This window comes from Crocodylus porosus, unplaced genomic scaffold (assembly GCF_001723895.1).
Source record: "Crocodylus porosus isolate Cpor-Errol unplaced genomic scaffold, CroPor_comp1, whole genome shotgun sequence".
Lineage (NCBI taxonomy): Eukaryota > Metazoa > Chordata > Crocodylia > Crocodylidae > Crocodylus > Crocodylus porosus.
Genome location: NW_017728926.1, coordinates 16,785,740 through 16,807,629, shown reverse-complemented (window position 1 = coordinate 16,807,629; position 21,890 = coordinate 16,785,740). Strand labels below are relative to the sequence as shown.

At 51.1% G+C, this 21,890-nt stretch overlaps 1 protein-coding gene across 1 annotated transcript in view; it reads left to right on the top strand.

Annotated features, from left to right (window-relative positions):
• The first annotated feature begins 4,548 nt into the window (after positions 1–4,548).
• Positions 4,549–21,890, top strand: part of PLEKHN1 (pleckstrin homology domain containing N1) — a 41,340-nt gene continuing 23,998 nt past the window's right edge. Inside the window, exons 1-4 of the mRNA XM_019541618.1 lie at positions 4,549–4,780; positions 6,490–6,589; positions 19,587–19,733; positions 20,386–20,466. Coding sequence (XP_019397163.1) covers positions 4,587–4,780; positions 6,490–6,589; positions 19,587–19,733; positions 20,386–20,466 — 522 coding nt within the window. The 5' untranslated portion in view covers positions 4,549–4,586. The remainder of the gene's footprint in view (positions 4,781–6,489; positions 6,590–19,586; positions 19,734–20,385; positions 20,467–21,890) is intronic.

Here is a 21,890-nt window from a genome sequence, read left to right as displayed (position 1 = left end):
AAGGCAGGACTGGCCGGTTGGCTCGGTTCGGCAGCAGGGAGAGTGCGCAGGAGATCAGATCTACCTTCACCAGCTGCTGTCAGTCACCGTGGCCTGTGGGGAAATGCTGAGCTCATTTCAGAGGCAGAGAAGCAGGGGCTGGGGGGAAGGGGAATGAGAGCCCTCACTGCCTCTAGCAAGGGCTGAAGAGCTCCTCTCCACCTCTGGGGCTTGCACCAACTCTCCCCACCCTGCAGCAAGGCCCCCCGGGCGTGGGCAGTTGCAGTGCTGGAGCAAGTTGCAATGGTAGCAGCGTTGTCCTTCTGAGGACTTCCTGCCTGCTCTGTTTTTGCTGGTCAAGCTCTCACTCTGGTCTTCATTGTCTATAAATAACCACTGGTTGCATAAAGCTTTCCAAAGCATGACGCCCATCTGCTGCCACCCCTGTGAAGCCCTCCTGTCGCTGGGACGAGAGTGAAAAGGGCTTTGGGGAGCTGTTGTTTAGTCCAGCAAATTAGAGGTGTCCAGAACCAATGCACGCACACTGTTTCCAGTGTGGGGGTGCCCTGGCTTGTCCCACTTAAGCAAAGGTCCCCCAGAGTACAGCTGCATCTATCTGCAGGATCTACAAGAACGGGGGATTTGTGTCATGCTCTTGGGCTGTCAGGATTTACTAAGAATAAGCGCATGCAGTTGAACAGAGATGTGATTGAGCTGCCACAATCGCGTAGCAGAGGAAGGGTGCTTTCCCCAGCTGCAAAAATCAGCTGCTGCTGTTTGCAATAAGCACTTGGATGAACGCAGCTCTTCTTTGCCATTATCTTTGCCTTGCAGGACACCCTTCTTTGTGGGTTTGTTATAGGAGGGCTCCTCCACAGAGCCTGCACCGCAGCTCCAGGAACAGCCTCGCGGGAGTTTCTCCTGAAGGTTGGGCCGTTCAGCCTGGTGTGTTATTACCAGGTTGTTCCAGAGTGGAGCCCAGCATTGGAAAATGCTTTTATTCCTGCCTTGCCCTGCAGAAACCCCTCCCTGCCCTGCCTTTTTTAATGTAACCCACTGACACCCATTTCAATCCTGATTCCTCCCACACCAGGGACCAGTTCTTTAAACCAATCAACCCAGTCTTTTCCCACAAGTCACATTTGTTACCTGCCCTGCAACGCAGTGTATTTCTCAAGTGTCCGTGAACCTGTCAGTGGGGCCCCACAACATAAGGGCACTGAATTACATATAGGGAAATGAATAGATTACAAAGCCACAGGGGATCATGGTGATCCCCTAATGTGACCTGTATAACTCAAGCCTAGAAGACTTCCCTAAATCAGTTCTTGTTTGACCTCAGCCTAACCGCTAGAAAAACACCAGCCTTGAGTATAATAATTTCCAGTAATGGAGGAGCCACTGCCGCCCCTTGTCAGTTGTTCCAGTGATGGATTGCTCTCCGTGTTTAAAGAGCGGTGCCCTGTTTCTAGTCCAAACTTGTCCATATTCAACCTCTAACCAGTGGACCTTGTTCTACCGTTGTCTGCCAGATGATTATCCAGTGTTTGTTCTCCAAGCAGGTCCTTAAAGATTGTGATCCAGTCACTCCTTGGTCTCCTCTCTGACAAGCAAAATAGATTGAGCACTTTGCATCTTCCCTTACAAGGCAGGTTTCCATCCCTGGAGTCATTACATTACTGGCTCTTCTCTGCACCTCCTCCAGTTTCTCTGCTTCCTCCCTGAACTGCAGATACCAAACCTGGGCCCAGTGTCCTAGTGAGGGTGGATCCAGAAGCAACCATGCAAGCTCCTTGCTCCCTTTGTGATTCCTATGTTAACACCTCCATGGATCAGGGCGGCTAGGATCTGGAACCAACTTCCAAGAGAAGTGGTGCTGGCCCCTACCCTGGGGAGGAGGTTAAAGAAGAGGTTAGATGGACACCTTGCTGGGGTCGTTTGACCCCAGTACTCTTTCCTGCCATGGCAGGGGGTCGGACTAGATGATCTGCTCAGGTCCCTTCTGACCCTAGAAACTATGAAACTATGGATCTCTTGGAGGTTGACATGAGAGCTCATGTCTAATGCCTTATCTGCTGTGACTTAAAACTCTCCCAGAATCGCTGCTTCCCTGGATGGAGCACCCCTACCCCCACTCCCCAGAAAGGGTCCTTTGTTTACTTTATTCTTAGACATAGGACTTAATTTGGCCACACGGGAATGCACATGGACCCAGCCTGCCAAATGAGCAGCAGCCTGCCCTCCTCATTTCTGGTCGTTCTCTCCATTTCAGGGTCACCTGAAAAAGGCTCTGGCAACAACTCGGTGGGCATGTCTACATGTGTATTTACACTGGCTTAAATTTACTGTGCAGTAACCAGGAATAGGATGGCATCTACACATGCAGATGTTAAAGTGCATTAACACTAAATTTAGTCCCAAGTCAGTCCACCCATACAAGTCTTACTGCGCAGTAAGCCGTCTACATGTGTTTTACTGTGCAGTAACTAATTGGTCATAAATTTGATACCTGCATGATGCTGGTATCAAATTTACACTCAAGTCAGCATAAATCACCATAGTTACTGTGTAATTCGGATGTGCACATGTAGACGTGTGTCCATACTGTGCAGTGATTTTGGTTACTGTGCAGTAAATGTCATGTGTAGATGCGCCCTATGTTTCCTTCCAGGGCATTGACCAATCTGTTGAATAATATGGAATCCAAATTCACCCCTGTAGGGCCCTACAAGCACCCCCATTACCAATGACAGTGGGAGGCGTTAGGCAGTTTTTAAGCTCTTGGTGTGCCACTTCAATATGTACGTACTGGTTTCCCAGTCACTTGCCATGCAGAATACAAGTCAGGTGCCTCACAGCCTGGATTCTGCTCCTCTATCTTCCTCCACATCTGAGCAGAAACGCTCACAGGTGGCTCCAAAGAAACCTGACAGATCCCTGCCAGCCCAGTGCCCCAGTCCAGTGATGCTCCCAGCTCTGTTTTCTCTGCTTTTTTTTAGTCCCACCCCAGCAGCTGATTATTGCACATTTCTCCACCAAAAAAGAGATACTGCCTTATTTGACGAGGCCTATTTTCCTCCAACACATATTGACTAGTGTTAATTACCCTCTCTGAAATCTCCATTCATGGAGTCCTTTATCAGATGCTCCATTATTTTGCCTGGGGCTGGTGTCAGGCTGGCCAATCTATAGATATAATTTTAAATATTGGCATGAGGGAAGCTGTCTCCGTCTTCTGGGACTTCTCCAGTGTGGTACTGCACATCAGCTTTAGTGGTTCCAAGAGCTCTTCAGCCAGCTCTTTTCAAACTCTTGGATGCAAGTTATATCAGGACCTGTTTAATTGAAAATGTCTATCTTTACACACAGTCTTTTAGCATCTTCCTAAGTTACTGCGGGAATGGAAAGTATTTTATCATGTGATAGGACTGCGTCTTCTGCTTTTTCCCCAATGGTAGATCAGAAATATTTATTCAGCACTGCTAACTTTTTGGAATTATTGTTGACGCTTCTACCATTTCCATCTAGTCATGGACCAGTGCCACTATTAGGATTCCTTATATACCTAATATACCTCCCACGTGCAGTCATGCATTTCTGCAGACCATTCATTTCCCTTTGTAGCCTTTTGCTTCCCTCATCAATTTTTGGCCACCGCTTGTTGCTTCCGCTTCATAAGGAATGTTACCGATTTTCCCCATTCATTCGTTGGTTTAGCTACCTTCACTTCCCCTGTAAGCCAGGCTGCTTTTTTTTAGCCAGTGCAAACTTCTTTCTCAGTTGTCCTTGTCTGAGCATTTAGTAAGAAGTTGTGGAACAGTTCCTCATTAATTCCCCCTCTTGCCCCCTGTTAAGTTCTTTTCTCCCAGCTGATTTGGCTCAAAATTGTTTTCAGTGGAAGAAGCCGGCCCTTTTGAAGATGTGAGGTCCGTTGATTACTGGCTTGGACTTTATTCTCTTTGCATATAACACATCAGCAAGTCATAGTTGCTTCATACACCTTTTTAATTCTGTGATCATTTCCTCTTTGGCTCTCCAGATGAGGTCCAAGCTGGAACTCCCCCAGGCTGGAGGCACCACATTTTGAGTCTGAAGATGCGACTGTTTGAAGCACTTCTGTGAACACAGTGGGTTTTGCCAACAGAGACACTATTAAGAAAAATAAATACAGACCTGAACACAGGCACTGAACCCTTTCCATTGTGCTCTTGAGGCCCCAATCCTGAAATATTGCCTCCAGCCAGCCTCAGTGGCTTTTGTGGTGCTCAGTAGAGATCTGCCTAGGGATCAGATGTCAACTGTGAGTTGTAAATGCTTCATTGTGCGGAATCCTCCTTGTCTAAGAGTGATTACGATCCCCTGCCAAATTCCTCTGCCCTCCTCCGCAGCCTGAGTTGGGAAGATCACAGGTACTTCCAAACACCCTGCTTCACCTGAAACATCCCTCCCATTTCCATAGCAAAGCTCCCCGCTACCAGCCCTATGCGGGGGTGGAGAGGAGAAGGGAGAGGGAGGCAGGAACCAAGTAACAGCCTTTGGCCAAAAGTCTGTTTGCTCACAGATCACACCCACAAGAGTCACTGCAGACGGAAGTGGGGAATGTCTGCATGACACACTCACAAACTTCCCTGGCTCCACACTCTCTCGCTCAGTTTCTGCCTAGCGCTCTCCCTCCCAGCTGCTCCCGGATTATCCCAGTTGCTCTCAATATGGGGAACATAACTTGTGTTCCCCAGCCACCTGGGAGATTCAGACACTCGTTCAGACACTCGTTCAGCAGGAAACCTTCGCTGAAGAAAGAGTAAGTACGCTCGCTTTTACTTAGGACTGGGTTTAAAGCCTTGCTGCTGCCTTCCCCTTTTGCAGTGCACCAGCAGAGACTAGGCTGGTAACCCAGCCTGTCTCAGGACACCCAGGGGCTGCTTTCAGGCTTAGCAAATATGGATTCTGCCTGGTTTTGCATGAGGCTGGACAGCTGTGAACAAGATCAAGGTAGGGCAAGGGCCAGAGTGGGAATTCTGGAGCTCTGGAGGGCGAGCGGCTGCATATTGTTGCCTCCCCTATGCAACAGTGATTTATACCATTTTATTTTAGAAGTGAAAACTTCTCCATGGCACTTGTGGGGGACAGTGAAACAGCTGCCCTTCCTTTTCCCCGAGATTTTTTTATTTGTCGCTTCCTAAGACCTCTGGCACCGACTCATCAGTGGATAAGAATTCAGTGACTGCAGGCACCAGCATCAGAGCTGGGTTAGAGGGGAACGCTCCAAATCCAGGCAGCTTGAATTACTGGATGCATGCTGTGCTTTTTTGTTTAACCCCTAAAGGGAAGCCATTCCAGATGCATCCCCCTGAGGGACTTTTGCTGCTCATTTCCCTGCAAGGTGTCCTGACGTGAGGGTGATGGGCAACAGCATAAACCCCAAATGAGGGCAGTGCCAATCCGAGTCTGCAGCCTGCGCTTACCAAATATTGCCCACCTCTGCAGTCATGCCAGCTCGTTCAGTCCCCCTGGCATTGTCTGTGCTGCTGCTCGCTCGAGAAGTGGAATCTGCAAAGGGCTCTGCCCCAAATGCGAGCTCTGGGCTGCAGCTGGGGCGTTAGCTTTGTCAAGCGCTGCAATTTCTCTCCCCATCGCTGTCTGAAGATGCAACCGGCAATGCTGTGAGAGCAGGGGCATGAATGACCCCCGCTCTGGGATGCTATCCCCAACCCTGTTGGTCTGCTCCGGCCTGCTTTCCCTCTCCTTCATACCAGTGTAGAGCAGGTAACAGCATTCAGGGGAGTTGCTTAGGACTACCACAGATATAAAGGAGAGGAGAATTTAGACCCACCAGAGCTGGCCGCAAGCTTACAGTAGAAAGGTTGAACCATGTCAGGTGTCAAGTACCTTTCCCTTCCCCTCACGTCCCTGGGTTATGTTGCCTTCACTATGGGGTCTCCACTCCAGCCCCTTGCAGGTGAGAGTTTGGTCCTCAGAGCATTCATGCTGCCATTTGGCTAGGAGAGCTAAAACAGCCCACGAGTCCCTGCTCGCGATGCATGTTAGATCATTGCCACCATGCATGTTCACAGCTGTGCTTGTGATGCAGGTACCAAGCAGGTAGGATGGAGCTCTGCTCGGGTTTTGAAGGATGAGATAGGGCTGGCACAAAGAGGAAAATAAAAGTGGGTGGGTCTGGGTCTGGGTGAGCCCTGGGGGGATCTGATCCATCCCTCCCCACCCTGAAGGTTGTTGGAAGGCCATCCCTGCTAGATCTATCTGCAAGCTGCCCCCTCTGTTATCTGCACAGTGCTGGAGATAAACTCTTGAGCATTTAGTTATGCAAAGGTAAGTACACAACACAAAGAAAAGCCAACAAGTGCTGCAGAGAAGCAATTAACATTCTTGCAAGCTGATTATAGACATTTATTGGGGAGGGATGCAGGATGGCCAACTCTCCCTTTCCCCCTGATTTCTATGGAATTTGCTCCCTGCTAGCTTTGATCTCAGTGTTTTATTTCTTTGTAGACAAGACAGCAAGAAAAAACTGAGCAGCTTCTTTGGCATTGAATCAGGGCAGGAGAGAGAGATCACCACAGACAAAATACTGCAGTATATTCCAGGCAAGGCAAGTACCGACACATCCAGCCCTCGTGTTCTCGGGAAGGTGTTCTGGCCCGCTGTAGGGCTTACCTATGCGTGGGAACCTGTGTATGTGAGGCGGATAAGGGTTTCTGTGTGAGGGGGACCAAACGCACAGATGGCTTCAGTCCCAGCTCCTGGGGGTTGCCCGCTCTGGGATTCTGGTGCAGCCTTGCCATCAACCTGACCCATCTGGAATAGGGGGCTGGGGCTGGGAGCGAGGGAGGCAGGCTGGCTGGGAATGTATTGCTCTTCCTTTGCTGCTTTTGTTTCTGGGCAAAGTAAGAACAGGGGGAAAATTATAGAGAACACACAAAAGAGAGGATGATTCATTCCCACGCTGGAATGAGAGGCAGCACCCAGGCCATTAGCAATAAGCCTGGGGAAGGTGAGAAGCAGAAGGAAGTCTGTCCTTGGCATGCCACCCAGCCCTGTTTCCTTAGCTTCCGAGTCCTGGCGTGTTTGTGTTACGACAGCATCCTGAGGCCCCACAAAGATGTGTCCCCATTGCAGGGGGGCTCCTATGAGAGCTAGTCCCTGACCCCATAGAGCTGAGTGTGTCAAAAGGCAGGACAGGCCCAGGGCAGGGAAAACGGAGCTGCAGGGAAAACGGTCTCTCCCCTCAGGCCACACAGCAGGTCAGTAGAAATGCTGGGAACAAAAGTGAGGACTCGCAGGCTCCAGGCCAGACCTTTGCTAGACAGGTGCATTGCAATGAGGTGGTGCAGGGAATCATAGGTGCAAGGTAAGGAGGGGCACAGGGGGGCATGTGCCTCCCCCGACATGACCGCCCCCACTGCTGACACTGCCTGCGGGTACTCGCCAACTCCATCCCCGCCGGCGGTGGCTTCTGCGGGCGCCTCCCCTGCGTCAAGAGGCACCAGTCGCCTATGCAGGGGATGCAAATCCCTGTCTGTCCCAGGCCCTCCACTGGCCTTCAATGGGTGCTGGGCAGAGCAGCATGAAGCCCTGGGCAACCCAGGCAGGGGTGGAGAGCTGAATCTCCCCACCCACAAACACTTGGCTGCTTTGGCACTTCCCAGTGAAGAGCTCTTTTGCGTGGCCCGGTCCTTTCTCATCCAGCGGAGCTCTTTATATCCAGTGTGATTTTCCCCTTTAATCATGGGGGAGTTGCATCACCTTGCACTGTGGGGTCCTGGAGGCTAGGGCAATGGACAGTCTTTCATAGGACAGGGAGGCCCTATGGAAGACTTTCCCAGTGCTGGATCATGTGGCCTTGGGCAATTCACATGTGCCATATCGGTCAAGTCAGCATTGGGAAGTTGCCTGAGCTGTACAGATGAACAGCCCCAGAGAAGGGCTCAGTGCCGTGACTAAGCTGCCCATTGTTTGTAAATGAGGTTAACAAGCAGGCAGCGGGAATTAACAAAGGAGATAGTTCCTGGGAGAGTTCCCAGCGACAGCAGGATCGGGGCTGAAGTTTGGATACCTCTGACTTCCATGGTGCTTCCTCCAAGGAGTCAAGAAGAATAATAGCCGTGCTAGCTGATGGGAAAAATGCAGCTCGCAAATGGTGCCAGATGCCAGGCCAACAGTGCGTGTGTAAATGCACTGGCCAAATGATCGCTCTTGGTACTCTCTGTGTAGCCACAGTGCCCAAAGGCCCCAGGCCTGGCCCAGGACCCCACAGTGCAAAGTGATGCACAACAGCAGAACAAAGTCCTGCCCCAAGCATCGCTGCGTGGCTGATCCACACAGCTGAGCTGCCTGCTCCCAGCTGGTGACACCTTAGCATCTGCTAATGCCAGGCCTTGGATGCAAAGAGAGACAAAGAGCCAGAAGAAGGGTCACACACACATTATTCACCCAGGAGGGACCAGGACAACATGGGACTACTTGCTTTATATTTTTTGAAATTCCATGTCTTGGGTCAAATCAATTCCAAATTCTGTTGATTTAGTAGAGGTCAGTTGTTCAAGTCTGTGTGGCGCTACCACCAGCAAGCATCCTCTTTCCCGGACTCTTCAGCCTGGGACTTCAGATACTCCCAAATCCATGGCAGGCATCTGAAGTACAAGCCCCAAGAGCATGAGGCCTTGCAGTTCAGTTGCCCCCTAGTCTCACTTGCCCCTAGCCAAAAGGCCGAAGGAGCAAGGTAGACGGAGAGCTTGAGAACAATCCCCCATCACCATAAATTGTGTAGCTGAGCCCCTCCCATTGGATAGCATTTGTAGATTTTGCAGGGGTCAGCCCGTCTGCAGTGCAACGGGCAGGTCTCCACCCTCCACTACACCAGGTCATTCAAGGCTCAGAAGAAGGGGATCTCCCCTGTCGGGTCAGTAAAACCACCTGGGCCAAAAACCTTCATCATGGCATCTCCCCTGCTGTGGGACTCCTTCCTGAGAGGGAAGTACCTGGGCCTTGGGGCTTGGAGATCAAATACCGTGCTCTGCTACAGGCCTCTCGTGTGACCTTGAGTGAGTCATTCAGCCCAGATCCTCACTGGTATGTAGGCACCTTGCTTCTCCTTAGTGGCCCACATACCTGGGAGGATTTGGGCCCATTGAAGACTGGGTGATGCTCAGATGTGGCACCACTGGGGCGGTTGGCACGTCGGTGTCATGGACGCTATAAGCTCTGAGTCAGGTTTCTTTCACCTCCGTGCCCAGGAGCTCCATTGCAGGCGGGAGGTAGCGCAGGAGCTGGAATGAGTGACTTTTCTCCAAGCCAGGCACATGGGACAGTCCTGCCCCCAGGCCCCTTGCTTACAAAACAGACTCTTCAGTGCTTTGCTGTTGATTTCCTCCATCCTGGGGCCGCAGGGACTGTACTTCCCATCCCAGTCATCCTGGAGTCAAAACAAGAGGGAGGGGGAAGAGGAGGGGGGGATGACCAAAGAGCCAATCCTTTCCCTTGCTCCTTCTATTATTAAACAGCAGCATCCAGCCCCCCTGGGCACAGCACTTGCAAGGCTGACATCCTTGGTGATTCAGGGGCAAGTCTCTGATGTTCCACCAAGGATGTGGAGGGGCGGAGGGAGGTTACTTAGTAACTCACCCTACCTGTTGGATGAGACAAGGGCGATAGAGAGATTGAACATGTCAGAGCACTTGCACTGTGCAAGACCTGCCAAGCTGCATGAGGAACTAGGTTTCATTCTCTCTGGGATGCATCAGGCTGGATGGAAACGCTGAGTTAATCGGGGAGGGGGTGTAGGCTGCCACCCCCGGATCAGTTCAGGGGAAATAACAGCTGGCTGATGAGAATGACAGAAGGGTGGCAATGCCTAAGACCCAGGGCTAAAATATATTCCCATGGGTCCAGGCAGAGCATCACCCACGCGACAGGGAGGTGCGATACTCACCTACCCCTGTGATGGTGGAAGCGCCTAACTGGAGTAGGTGAGGAATTGGTTCTCACTCATCCCAGCTCTCACACTCACTCCCTGTGAGGTTTTGCCCAAGTGACCTTGAGCCTGAGATTCGCAGGGATCCACACGGAAAACAGGCCTCCTTGGGCCCGCTCACTGTCCTTTGTCACTTGGTGCAAAGCAGTTCATGTGCTACCAGATCAGAATGGGAGTGTTTGGCACCGAAGCAAAATAAGAGCCTCAGCAGCAGGGAAATGGCAGATGTAACCCCATGCGTCAATTCTAGGGTGGACTTCACCGAGGACAGTCCCGTTGTCCTCAGTCCTCTATTGATATGAAACCCGACGTCTTTATGTCCTCTATTTTTCTCTGGGTTTTGTATCAATAGAGGACCGAGTAGCAGAAAACCAGAATGTCCTCTATGATGGCCATCCTAATCGACTCCCTTATTGGTAACGTAGGGAAAGCCCTTCCTCCTTCCCAGAGGATGGTGATTAGCTGCTTCGCACTGCCCTAGTGGTGAAGGCTGATTAGCAGCTTGTGAGCGCTTTGGATGTGAAAATTTGAAGTAGTGTTAATTATCCTCTATACCTTGAGCTGTATGAACTGGTTCCCCTCCCTCACCTAATATGTTAGAGTACCATGTGTGGGATCTATGCTGGAGGTTTTAAAGGGTGCTAGGGTGTGTTAAAGAAAAACACCTTTTATCCTTCTCCAGCCATGTTTAACCCCAGGTTGCTGAATTACATTGATAACAAGCATTGGAAGGTAGAACATGGCTCAGATAGAAGATGCACATTTTTTTTGGGAAAAAATATATTTCTCTCTCTCTATATAGTTACATACATGTACATCTTTGAGCAAAAGCTGGTCTTCACACACCTTACACCACATTTAAAGCTCACACACCCATTACAATAAATGCAGTCATGGCCCCATGCACCCGTCCGCACTCTGCAGCCCTTTCGCTAAGAGGCACATGCTGTGGTCCTGCTAGCTGTGATGCCTGGGAGTGGAAGAGGTGCAGTGTCCTTGTCACTTATGTCCTGATGGCCTCTGATTACATCTGGGTATGGCAGCTGCTACAAAAAATGGTGCTGGCCCTGGGCGGGGGTCTCTTCAATTGGACAGAGGCTGCTCAGGGGCTATCTGAGGCCCCCTTTGATATGTGATCTGTATGGCTGGTCCTGAGGGTTGTCCCCAGCCATATCCACACCGTGACTGCTGCACCTTGTACTTCTTGGTTGTTGTGTAGGAAGCAGTCTGCCCACTATTTGTCCCCCCTTCTGGGCATGGTGTTAATGATGGGCAATAGAGATGGAAAGTGGTGTCTAGAAGGGCCAGGGGTCTAGAGCTGGGAATTATGGGACTGCTGCTGGCAGACCTCTTGGACTTGCCACCTGCAGTTCTGAACTCAGTGCACATGGGGTGGGTTACGGGGAGGCTCAGGCTTTGGCTGTGAAGGTCAGCAGAGCTTCTGGGGTCAGGCTGGACTGCTCCCAGGGCGGTCCGACTTAGAGGCTTCAGTATCAGGGGTAGGTAATAGGCTGTGCCAAATTTTGCCAGCTGTTTCAATTCAACACTGTTTCAACTCATTTTGAGCTTGAACCAGCAAAATCGAATCGAAACGAAGGGCTTCAAAGCAGTCTCGAAACCAAACAAGGCTAGTCAAAATGTTTTGAAATTTTCAAAACATTTTGAGTTTTGAAGTAGCTAGCAGCGAGGTGCTAGGAGACAGGGGAGAACCACGGCTGCGCCACCCAGCTGCGGGAAGCCGATCACAGCAGAGGCCTGGGCTCAGTTCCCCTCCCCAGTGCTGTGATCGGGCTGGGGAAAGGAACTGAGCCCGATTGCTCAGTTCCCCTTCCCAGCGCTAGATTGGGGTGGGGGCGGGCAGTCAGCCCAGCTGGGCTGAGTTCCCATCCCCAGCGTTACGATCATCGAAACAGCGTTGAAACAGCCGTGCTGTTTCAACAAAGCAAAACAGAACAGCTGTTTCACCTCAAAATAAAATTAGAAGCAAAACACTGTCCCATCCAAAACTCAAGTCGAAACAGAACAGTGCCGTTTCGCACAGCCCTAGTAGGCAACCCCCTGCATGGGTGCCAGAGCATGGCATGCAAAGACATTTTGCTTGGCATGCACACCTAGGGCAGATGGTGGGGAAGGGGCCAGGGCTGTGCTGCCACAACAAGTATGAGGCCCCTTGCAGGTCCCCCGCCATCCGCCCCTAGCATACCAAAATCTTACAAGTCAAGGTTGCGGGTGTTTTGGGCACTCTGCCCAAAACCAGTGTTGACCTCTGAATAGATGTTCAACAGCTTTGGGTTGTTAGTAGCTAGCTCAGCACTTAGTAGCCATGTAGACATACCTTGGTCACCTCAATGCCAGCAGGTGCCTAGACCTGCTTTGAGACACCAGAGTTGGCTGTAGCTTTGGGCCTTGGTCTTCAATGAAGTTAGACCCTTCTGGGTGCTCTAACTTTCCCAACCATGCTCACAGCCCCAGTGGGGTGTTCAGCTACCGGGAATGACTGGAACATGGTAAACCCTTGGCCATGCCTCTGTGCCCGGGAATGACCTCAGGAGGCCCATTACTCCAAGGGCTGCAGAGAGGGGTGCATAGAGTGAGTTGTACCAGCTCCTTGCTATGCAAGGAGGATTGTTCTATGCCAGGCCAATTTTTCAGTGGCTTCACAGGTGCCCCCCCCGGTGCCACTGGGCTGGAAGCATGAGGCAGCCACCAATTATCCCAAGGAAAGATGGAGCGGATAGCATGGCGGCTAAACCTCCAGTTCTCAGACAGCTTCCCTGCTAGCCAGGACAAGCCTCTGTGGCTGGGTTTGCATTGGGTCAGATGCTTCCCCTCTCAGGAAATGGCATTCTCTCTCTCACACCTGGGCAGCCGATTGTGAACTGATGAGAAAGGCCTGACGGAGTGACAAAGAGGTTTTGTTCCCTACACAGAGGGAGGATTCCTGAGCTGTGACTAGCCAGCCTCCTTCCCTAGAGACAGGGACAAAGGGATCATAGAAATTGCAGATGGACACATGAGATTGGGTTCAAGCCAGTCTGCCACCCTCACTCTGTGGTCAGGACGGGATGTCTTGTGGTTCTTTGTGCAGTCTGAACTTAGGTGCCCGTAGGGAACCTGTACAGTCTCAGTTGACTGCTGCGATGGCTTATTTGTACTCTCGTAGCACCCAGTTGAGAAGAAAGCTCTCTCTCCGGAGCACTGAGAGGCCTTGGGTCTGCTGCTGCCTTTGCCACAGGCATGCTGGCTAACCTTAGGCAAGTCATTTCCTTTCTCGGTGTCTCAGTTTCCCCATCTGTACAACAGGGATAGGGGGACCGACCTTCATTATAAAGCACTTTGAGATCCACAGCTAAGAAGTGCTGTACAAGTGTTAGGGATCATTACCATCCTTATAGGCTCGGCAGCGCTATGCTGGCTAGCACTACGGAAGAAAGGGACTTGGGGGTCATCATTGACCACAAGGTGAACATCAGCCTGCAATGTGATACTGTAGCTAGTAAAGCGAGCAAAATGCTGGCTTGCATCCATAGATGCTTCTCAAGCAAATCCCCTTGTACTCGGCCTTGGTGAGGCCGCAGCTGGAGGACTGCGCCCAGTTTTGGGCTCCACAATTCAACAAGGATGTGGAGAAGCTTGAGAGGGTCCAGAGGAGAGCCACGCGCATGATCAGAGGTCAGGAAAACAGATCTTACGATGACAGGCTGAGAGCCCCGGGACTCTTTAGCTTGGAAAAGCGCAGGCTCAGGGGGGATCTGATGGCCACCTATAAGTTTATCAGGGGTGACCACCAGGATCTGGGGGAACGTCTGTTCACCAGAGCGCCCCAAGGGATGACGAGGTCGAACGGTCACAAACTCCTGCAAGACCGTTTCAGGCTGGACATAAGGAAGAATTTCTTTACTGTCCGAGCCCCCAAGGTCTGGACCAGCCTGCCATCGGAGGTGGTTCAAGCACCTACATTGAACACCTTCCAGAGTAAATTGGATGCTTATCTTGCTGGGATCCTATGACCCCAGCTGACTTCCTGCCCTTTGGGTGGGGGGCTGGACTCGATGATCTTCCAAGGTCCCTTCCAGCCCTGATGTCTATGAAATCTATGAAACCATGCTAGATGCTGTATAAACACCCTGCACGCGTCTTCACTCGTGACTTAACAGAGTACTTCGTTGGAGAGTTCCCATTAACTCAACCACCACCCACCCACACAAATGTCTGGTTTGTTCATAACACTGGTGATACCACAACTTCCCTGGCACCGCTCAGATGCAAACAGCAGATCTGAGATAAATTTCCCCCTAGAGCCACAGACTGGAGCTATCTAAAGGGCAGACAGAACCGTAGCATGATTTGGTTGTATCTGTATTCAGACTGGCGCGGCTTGGCTGTCGCTGAACGAGTGTGCTCGAGTCAGGCCTCGATCACATCTGAACTGGCACTGGAGCTCGGGTGCAATCAGCATCAGGGCACTGTTTGGATTTAAGGGAACTGGATTCTTTTCTGGTGCTTTTGTGAGGTTTTAACCCTACTCTGCAGAGAGCCTGCCAGACCAGCCCTTCTCACAGAGCCAGGCCTTTCCGAGGTGTTACTTATTTAGTTTTGATCTTATGCAAACTCCTCACCAGATGGACACAGAACAATTCAGAAGAGAGTGTGAAACTGGACCGGAGTAGCCTCTCTTCCCCTGCTCCCAGCCAGGTGCAGTCTGATCACTGGTCATGTGAGTGAGACCCCTTGAAAGGTCCCCAGGCTGCAGCTTCCCAACAGACAGGAATCCCACGCTTAACCCTTGGCTGAAACCTGCACAAACAGGGAAGTGCTGCCAAAATTTCAGAGATTTCATAGTTTTCTAGGGTTGGAAGGGACCTATTAGATCATCGAGTCTCACCCTCCGCTCTGGGTAGGAAAGAGCGCTGGGGTCAAGTGACCTCAGCTGGGAAATTAGACCCCTTTGGATGGTGATCTAGCCCAGATCCTGAAGGAGTGGATCCTGGGCTGTGATTCTGACTTAGATCCAGAGGATTGGATGGGGGCTGCAGTTTTAGCTGGTCTCTGATGGCTCCCCAGGAGAGCTTCTCTTGTGCCCCTTGGCTTGGGATCTTGTGGCAGATCCTTTTCTCTTGCCCCTGCCCCAGCTGGAGGGGAACAGCGGTTGGATGCTAACCTGGGGCTAGCCAGGGTGACACAGTGGCTAGGACGTGGGCAATCTGAAAGCATAAATGCATCCACCATCATTACCATGCCTTCAAAGCAAGCTCCATCTGAACTCAGACTGTCTGGACAAGAGATTTGTAGCAATGTGCTCATTTTAGCAGCATTTTGTTTTCAGCATTCATCATAGTGGTCCAGCGCCTAGTCTGGCTGCAATGCCACCCATATAAAACAGCCTTCTTTCCATGTAATTTATTCCCTTTCCCATACATGATAGATATACCAGAATATGGACCTTCATACTGATACAACTATATCCACATAAGCAGGGGTTGTACCTCCTTGCTCATGCCGCTATAAATAGAAGGCTGCATTTTTTTGTGCAGATAAGAGCCAAGGAGCGAGTTGACCAGCCATGAGAAGCACTATGTAGTTTCCTAACATTGGACTTCTTCAGATGAGACCCCAGGTTCTGACCGTGCCGCGTTGCTACTGTTCATCCAAGTAAACTATTCACTGGGGTCCTAGAACGGGGGTGAAGATGAGGTAGGAAATCCAATTCAGCCTTGAACACAGCCTCTACTCTACGCGGCTCCTTGTGAGCCATCAGCCTCGCACTGATACCCGAGGAATGCAAGGACGTCCCAAGGGCGTTTTGGGCTGGGTGGCTGGTGCGGTATACAGTACTGTGTAGCAGCTTGGCGTGTTGAGGACACCGAGCAGAAGGGCGAGCTGTGAAAGGGACGCTGCCAGGTTACAGCTGCTAGACTTGCTAATCTAATTTCTTAGCCCTGCTGTCATATCAGTGACACCGGAAATTAGTGAGACCGCAGTTAGGGTCAAAATCCAGGAGCCTGCTCTCCCTCCCTGTGCTGGTGTGGGGGTGGTTTGACAGTGACAATTGCTTTGGGCGCCCATCGTGCCGGGAGCTTTGTGCTGCTGGGAGGTACAGCCCCTTTGCTGCAGCTGGCAGAGCTGCGGAGGGCTGCGGAGGGCTGCAGGGCTCCACGGAGAGGCTCTAAGTCTTGTTCATGTCTTCTTGGGCATCTGTTTCTTGTTGATGACACCTGCGCTTTGGAGTGCAAGCTGGAAATACGGATTCCCCAGCTGGAACCGCTGCTTCTCGCCCTCTTCAGTCATCTTGGTCTCGTCCCCAATTTGCTGCCTCCTTCTCCTTACAAAAGAGACAGTGAACTCTTTGGAGCTGGGGCCCTCCGTGCTGCGTTATTTGCCTGGAGCCTAGCACAGAAGGGCTCTGGTCTGTCTCGGGGACTCCCAGGCTCTGCTCTAATAGAAAGAGCACACGTTCTCTGTATAATACACATGACTGTGTGGGAATTTCTAGGACTGCAAACAAAATAAAAATAAAAATAAAGCAGCCAGGCAGGTGAACACCCTGGAAGTGAAAATAAATGGAGTCATATTTAAGCTGTTGTAACAGCAATCCCACTGGGGGCTAAACAGGCCCTGGCCGTGTCCCTGCGAGACCTGTCGATGGCACATATTAGATGCCCACTGAATGGGCTTGTTTCCTGAGCACCTTTTATTTTTTTAATTGCTTGCACAGCCAGCAAGTGATGATAAGTCAGGCCAGGGTAGAAGTCTTGGAGCACAAATGTAATTTCCCTAATTGGCTTTAGGTGAGCTCATTAATTGGCAGTTAGCAGGTTCCCACCTTCAGTGCCACATTGGTCGGGTGCAGAAAGGGGACAGCTTTTTGGATGAAGACCCCTGGGGTGTGTGTGTGTGTAGGAGTGGTGGGGTTCAAGGTGTTATCTGCATTCAACTAAGCCCTGAAAGGAACCCACAGCCCTGCAGATAAAGGGATTCAGAAATCATTAGTATCCCCTCCCTCCTTCACCAGTTCCTCTCTACTGGGAGAGCTGTGGAGGCTTGGAGCATCATTCCTGCAGGGTGAGGTCACTGGGTCTGCTTCGTGGCTGCCAGCTCTTCATTTATCCCCGGGCTTTTGCAGCTGTCTCCCTGGCACCAAGTATCGAAAAGGGGCACATGTGGATTAGGCAGGTTCTGGATCAGCTCTGGGAAAGCACAGGCCAGCTGGGGTCCCTGGCTGGACTGTGGGGGCCGCTTTGTCACTCAACCCCCGTGGCATCCGTGCTTCAGCTTGTTCCTGGAAATGCTGTTCTGGATAGAAGCCCTTTCTGAGAGGCAGGAGGCGGTCTGCCCACCACCCTCTAATGCCATCATGTGCTTGCTACTAGGACTCCCTGGAAACACGGCTCCGAAACCTGGAGATGAGTGCCTTGCTGGGCGAGCAGGTTACAATTTGCCAAGCCATGCTATCTTGGTATAACACAGGGGTGGGCAATTATTCTGGGCAGACGGCTGCTTACTGAGTTTCAACAAGCCATTGAGGGCTGCATGAGAGGCAGCCCAGGGCAGATTAATATTAATTTTTAAAGTTTTTTAGGGGCCCTGTGAGCTGGATAGAATGGCCCGGTGGGCTGCATCCGCCCCCCGGGCTGCATTTTGCCCATCTCTGGTATAATATAAGGCAGATTTTCCTTCCTTCCTCATGCATCTTTTACAGGACCAGGGCATGGATGTTCCAGGGAACAAACCCGTATCCCTGTCTGATTGCCACTGGTTGAATGCCCCGGCAGCTTATTATTCACTCTTTCGGTTGGGAGACTGGGAAGTGTGGGAAGGTAGGCTCTGTTCCAAATAAAAGCCCTGGTCTGTCTCTAGGGGTGGCACCAGACAGCCCAGATATCTCCTTTGCAGAATGCTTCCCAGGGGATGTGTCTACATGAGGCCTTTACTGAGGGACTTACTAATTAGCTTCACAGTAAACATCTCATTGTCTACACGTGCACCTCTGTTAGGGTGCAGGAAATGAATTCATTCCACAGCAGGATAGTATTTGTAAATACAAATACTATAGTACTATCTTGCTGTGAAGTTTTTTTGTGTGCAACAGTGCATGTGCAGCAGTGGGGCACAAGGGTACTTCAGTGCCAGGACTGCCTGCCAGCTAGCACCCCTATGCCCCAGCCAGCCCCTCCACAGCACGCAGAGTCCCATCAGAGCAGTGGATCCCCCAGGCTCCCTGCCAACCGGAGCAGCTCTGCCCCGGCTCAGTGTGCTGCGGTCTGGACACATGTAAACAGTGCACCTGGGAGCTTTCTAGGAGCAACAAACTTCGGAGCAATCGGCTCTGGAGTTTATTTCTGCACATTAATGACATGTTTAGACATGCTCAGAGACTGCAAGCAGCCAATGCTATACGGACTGCTTTACCCCCTGCTAGAGCATGATCAGATGCTACAGCGATGGGCGCAGCAGCATAAGAGCCTGAACAAGATGGCCTGCAAACTTCAGGTGCCAGGGCATTGCACAAGAGAGGAATTTCCATTTACCTGGTTCTCAGGGGATGATGCAAGAGATTGCTAAACCCCTCCCTGACATCAGCCTCTCCAGAGCTCTGTGTTTCTCCCTTTGTTTTAAGGACAAGGCACTGACAGGAGCTCACCATGGAGTGCATCACAACTGCCTTTGCAGACAGCAGCCCTGGCTCTCTGTACTAGGCAACTTCTGATAGATCCTTTGACCACGCAAATTCCTCCACATGCCCTTTTTGTCCAAATTCATTGCCAGGCATGAACAGGAGGGCCCTTGATGACAGATGCGCTTTCTGCTCTTGGTGCAATCTCAGTCATTACCAAGTTGTGTGCAGGTAATGCACCAAAGACCTGCCTCTGGTCCAGCTTTTGAGGATGTGCTTCTCAGTGGGGGAATGATTGTGGCTAGCTAGAGCCCAGCTTGTGACTTCCAGAGGCCTCTGATCCCCTCACCATGCTGCACAAGTCCCCATGTGTGTCTTGGGCGTGGGCTGGAGGGCTAGGAGATGCACACGAGGAGGGAATTTCCCCATGAAGTGACCCTGAGGAGTTTAGAGGAGCTGAAGCCGCAGTGACCCAGCCTGGGTATGTCAGGGTTTGAGCCTAATAAACGTGAAATCCTATATCCAGATAGCAGCTGTAAACAGCTCCGGCTGGAGAGGGAAATGTGATTGATCAGCTGGGAGTGCTAAGACTGGGGAGACCCAAACAGAAGGAAACCGAAGGCAGCTTTTGCACAGACTTGTCCGAATTAAAACCACCGGGCTCTGCTCGGTTCTGGTGGCTTCTGCTGATGCCTGTGTCAATCAATAGGGCCAGCAGAAGGGCAGTTGAGAAGTTGGGGGATCTAAAATGTAACACTTATTCCTCCCAAACAACCAGACGCTCCTCGTCTAGTTTAAAATATCCTTCTGTACAGGGAGGGACACTTCCCAGCCTGTCCAGAACAGCAGTAATAAAATCCCAGCTCCCCAGCTGGCATGGAGACCTAGCAAACAAACAAGGGACCCGGGGCTCCTCTTTAAAGACAGGTGGCTCGGCTGATGCCTCTGGCAGGTAGAGAGAGGCTTTCAGGGCCTCATCTGTTATTGCTGCTGTTGTTACAGAACATCACGGCCCAGGACAATCAAAAGGAAAACTTGGACCAACGATTTCCCAGCCTGTTCAAGAAAGGGCGGAGGAAGACGGTCGTGAGGAACCTGGGACAGATCATTTATTACTCCAAGGTCAAATTCAAATTCCAGCACTGCCAGGTGAGCTTTGGTGCATCATCCAGATGTCTGGAGGGCAACTGCCCACTTCTCCCCTGGCTGCACACGCTGCTGCTGCAGCAAGTACTTGTCTGTCTGGCAGGTTATCTTACTCTCCTGCTGGGGTGGTCAAACAGGGGGAAGCAGGATTAAGTCTGTGTTTTGCAGGGCTCATTAGGGAAGCTTGGAGAGGCCGTGGGTGAGCGTAGAGGCTGTCTCTTCAAGACCATGGGGCCCCAAAGCTCATCCCTATGGGACAGCACTTTGGGAGACTATTCAAGGGCCCGGGTCTGCCAACTCTGTGGTCTCCCCTGATTCAGACATAGGATATGCTGGCCCCAAGAAGGGTGTCTTTTCTTCTCTCTCCTGTGAGCTGGAGGAGTGTTTGGGTCCCAGACCACATGCTGAGGCTGCCTTTGCACCTGTCTTCATCAGATCAGGGGATTTGGCTTTGCATTTGTATGTGGCAGCTGTGCCTGGAAACAGAACAGTTTTTCCTTTGGCCCCTGATTACACGTGTTCCTGGCTTCTGAGCTGGCAGACCCTGGGTCCCTGGGTGGATGGACTGTGCTGCCCCGCCTGGGGTGCATAACAGAGCGAAGCTAGAGGATCAGATTTTCCCTGGGACCAACTTCAAGCTGTCTCTGTTTTGCAGGAGGTGAACGATTGCTACTTGGAGCTGTTCCAGTCCTACCTGTACTTTCAGTCCGTCGGCTCCAATGGACTGACTTATCAGGTGAGGGATCTTTCTGTTCCCATGACACAAAGCAGTGGGAATCGGTGGAGGAGCAGCGTGGTCTAATGGTCAGGTTGCTGGGCCCGGCTTCTGTACCTGGGACCACTGCCAAACTGCTCTGTGACCTCAAGGGATTCACCCCCTGCCCTCTGTCTCTGTCCTGCCTCCCCACTTGGCCCTTCTTCTTGTCCACGTAGAAGGCAGGTCCCTTGGGCAGGGGCTGTCTTGTGGTAGCTACTGCTCTGAAAGAGCTTCAGGACCTCGGTGTTCAGCCATAAGACAAATCAGTGATGATAGGCCAGGGTCTTAGGAAGGCCAAGTGCTGGCAGGCCTCCATGGAAGCTGTCTGTCCTCAGCACTTTCGAAACTCAAGCCACTTAATATGGTTGCCTGAATATGGGTTTAGGAGCTGAACTTGAGGCTCTTGGTTTGGGTGTGAACTCCAAGGTGCTTCTCTTCATGGAAGGAGGAGAGCGCGGAGGAGGAAAGGAGACGATTCCTGCGGACACCCATGCCCCATGGTCATGACAAACTGTTTTGTCATCTTTTGGCAGGAAGCTGCTACTGGATGGAAAAAAAAAAGTGTGTTTTATACACCTGTCCATCCGTCCATGCATCTACCCTTCTGTCCATCAGTCTGTCTATCCATCCGCATGTGCATAAAAAGAAAGCACTTTCCTTTGATGAATGGAGAAACACAATTGTGCCAGCGGGGTTGGAAGATATTGGTAGAAGACATTCCTTTTAGAAATGATTTACTGTCTTCTGGGTGACTCGCGGTTAATGTGTTTTGACAGCGCAGCCTCCTGAGTCACTGAACAAACTGAGCTTTAAGCGGAAAGACACACCGTGAAGATTTAGACCATGTTTAAAGAGCTCTTGTCCGACTTCCTAACAGCCCCTTAGCCTATTAGTGTTAAAGAGTTATAAAAAGGGGACTGCACCTGTACTGTCACCAAGATCCTACGACTAAATAGTTCTGCGTAAGGATTTGGTTTAGAGAGGGCTTTCATCATAGCATCAGGGCCAGAACGCCCAGGCAAGGCAGCTCACACTTGTCACCATTTTGCTATTTCTTTACACATTGCACTTAGTTTACACTTTCCCTTTCTGTTCATAACCAGTTTCACTTTTTGGTTCTTTTAAATTGTTCCTGCCCTGCTTGGTCTGGGTGCCCGCCCATGGCAGGAAGCATTGAACACATCACCTTACTTGTGCTAGGTGCTAAAGGCAAAGGTGGAAATGTTGGGGCAGTTGAGCCAATGGGAATTGCCCATAAACAGGGTATTTATTACCCACAGGTTCCTGTCTAAGGAATGACCTGTTAGTGCAATGCAAGGAAGACCCACGCCCGTTTGCAGTAGTGTTTTCATAGTTTCATAGTTTCTAGGGTCGGAAGGGACCTGAGCAGATCATCTAGTCCG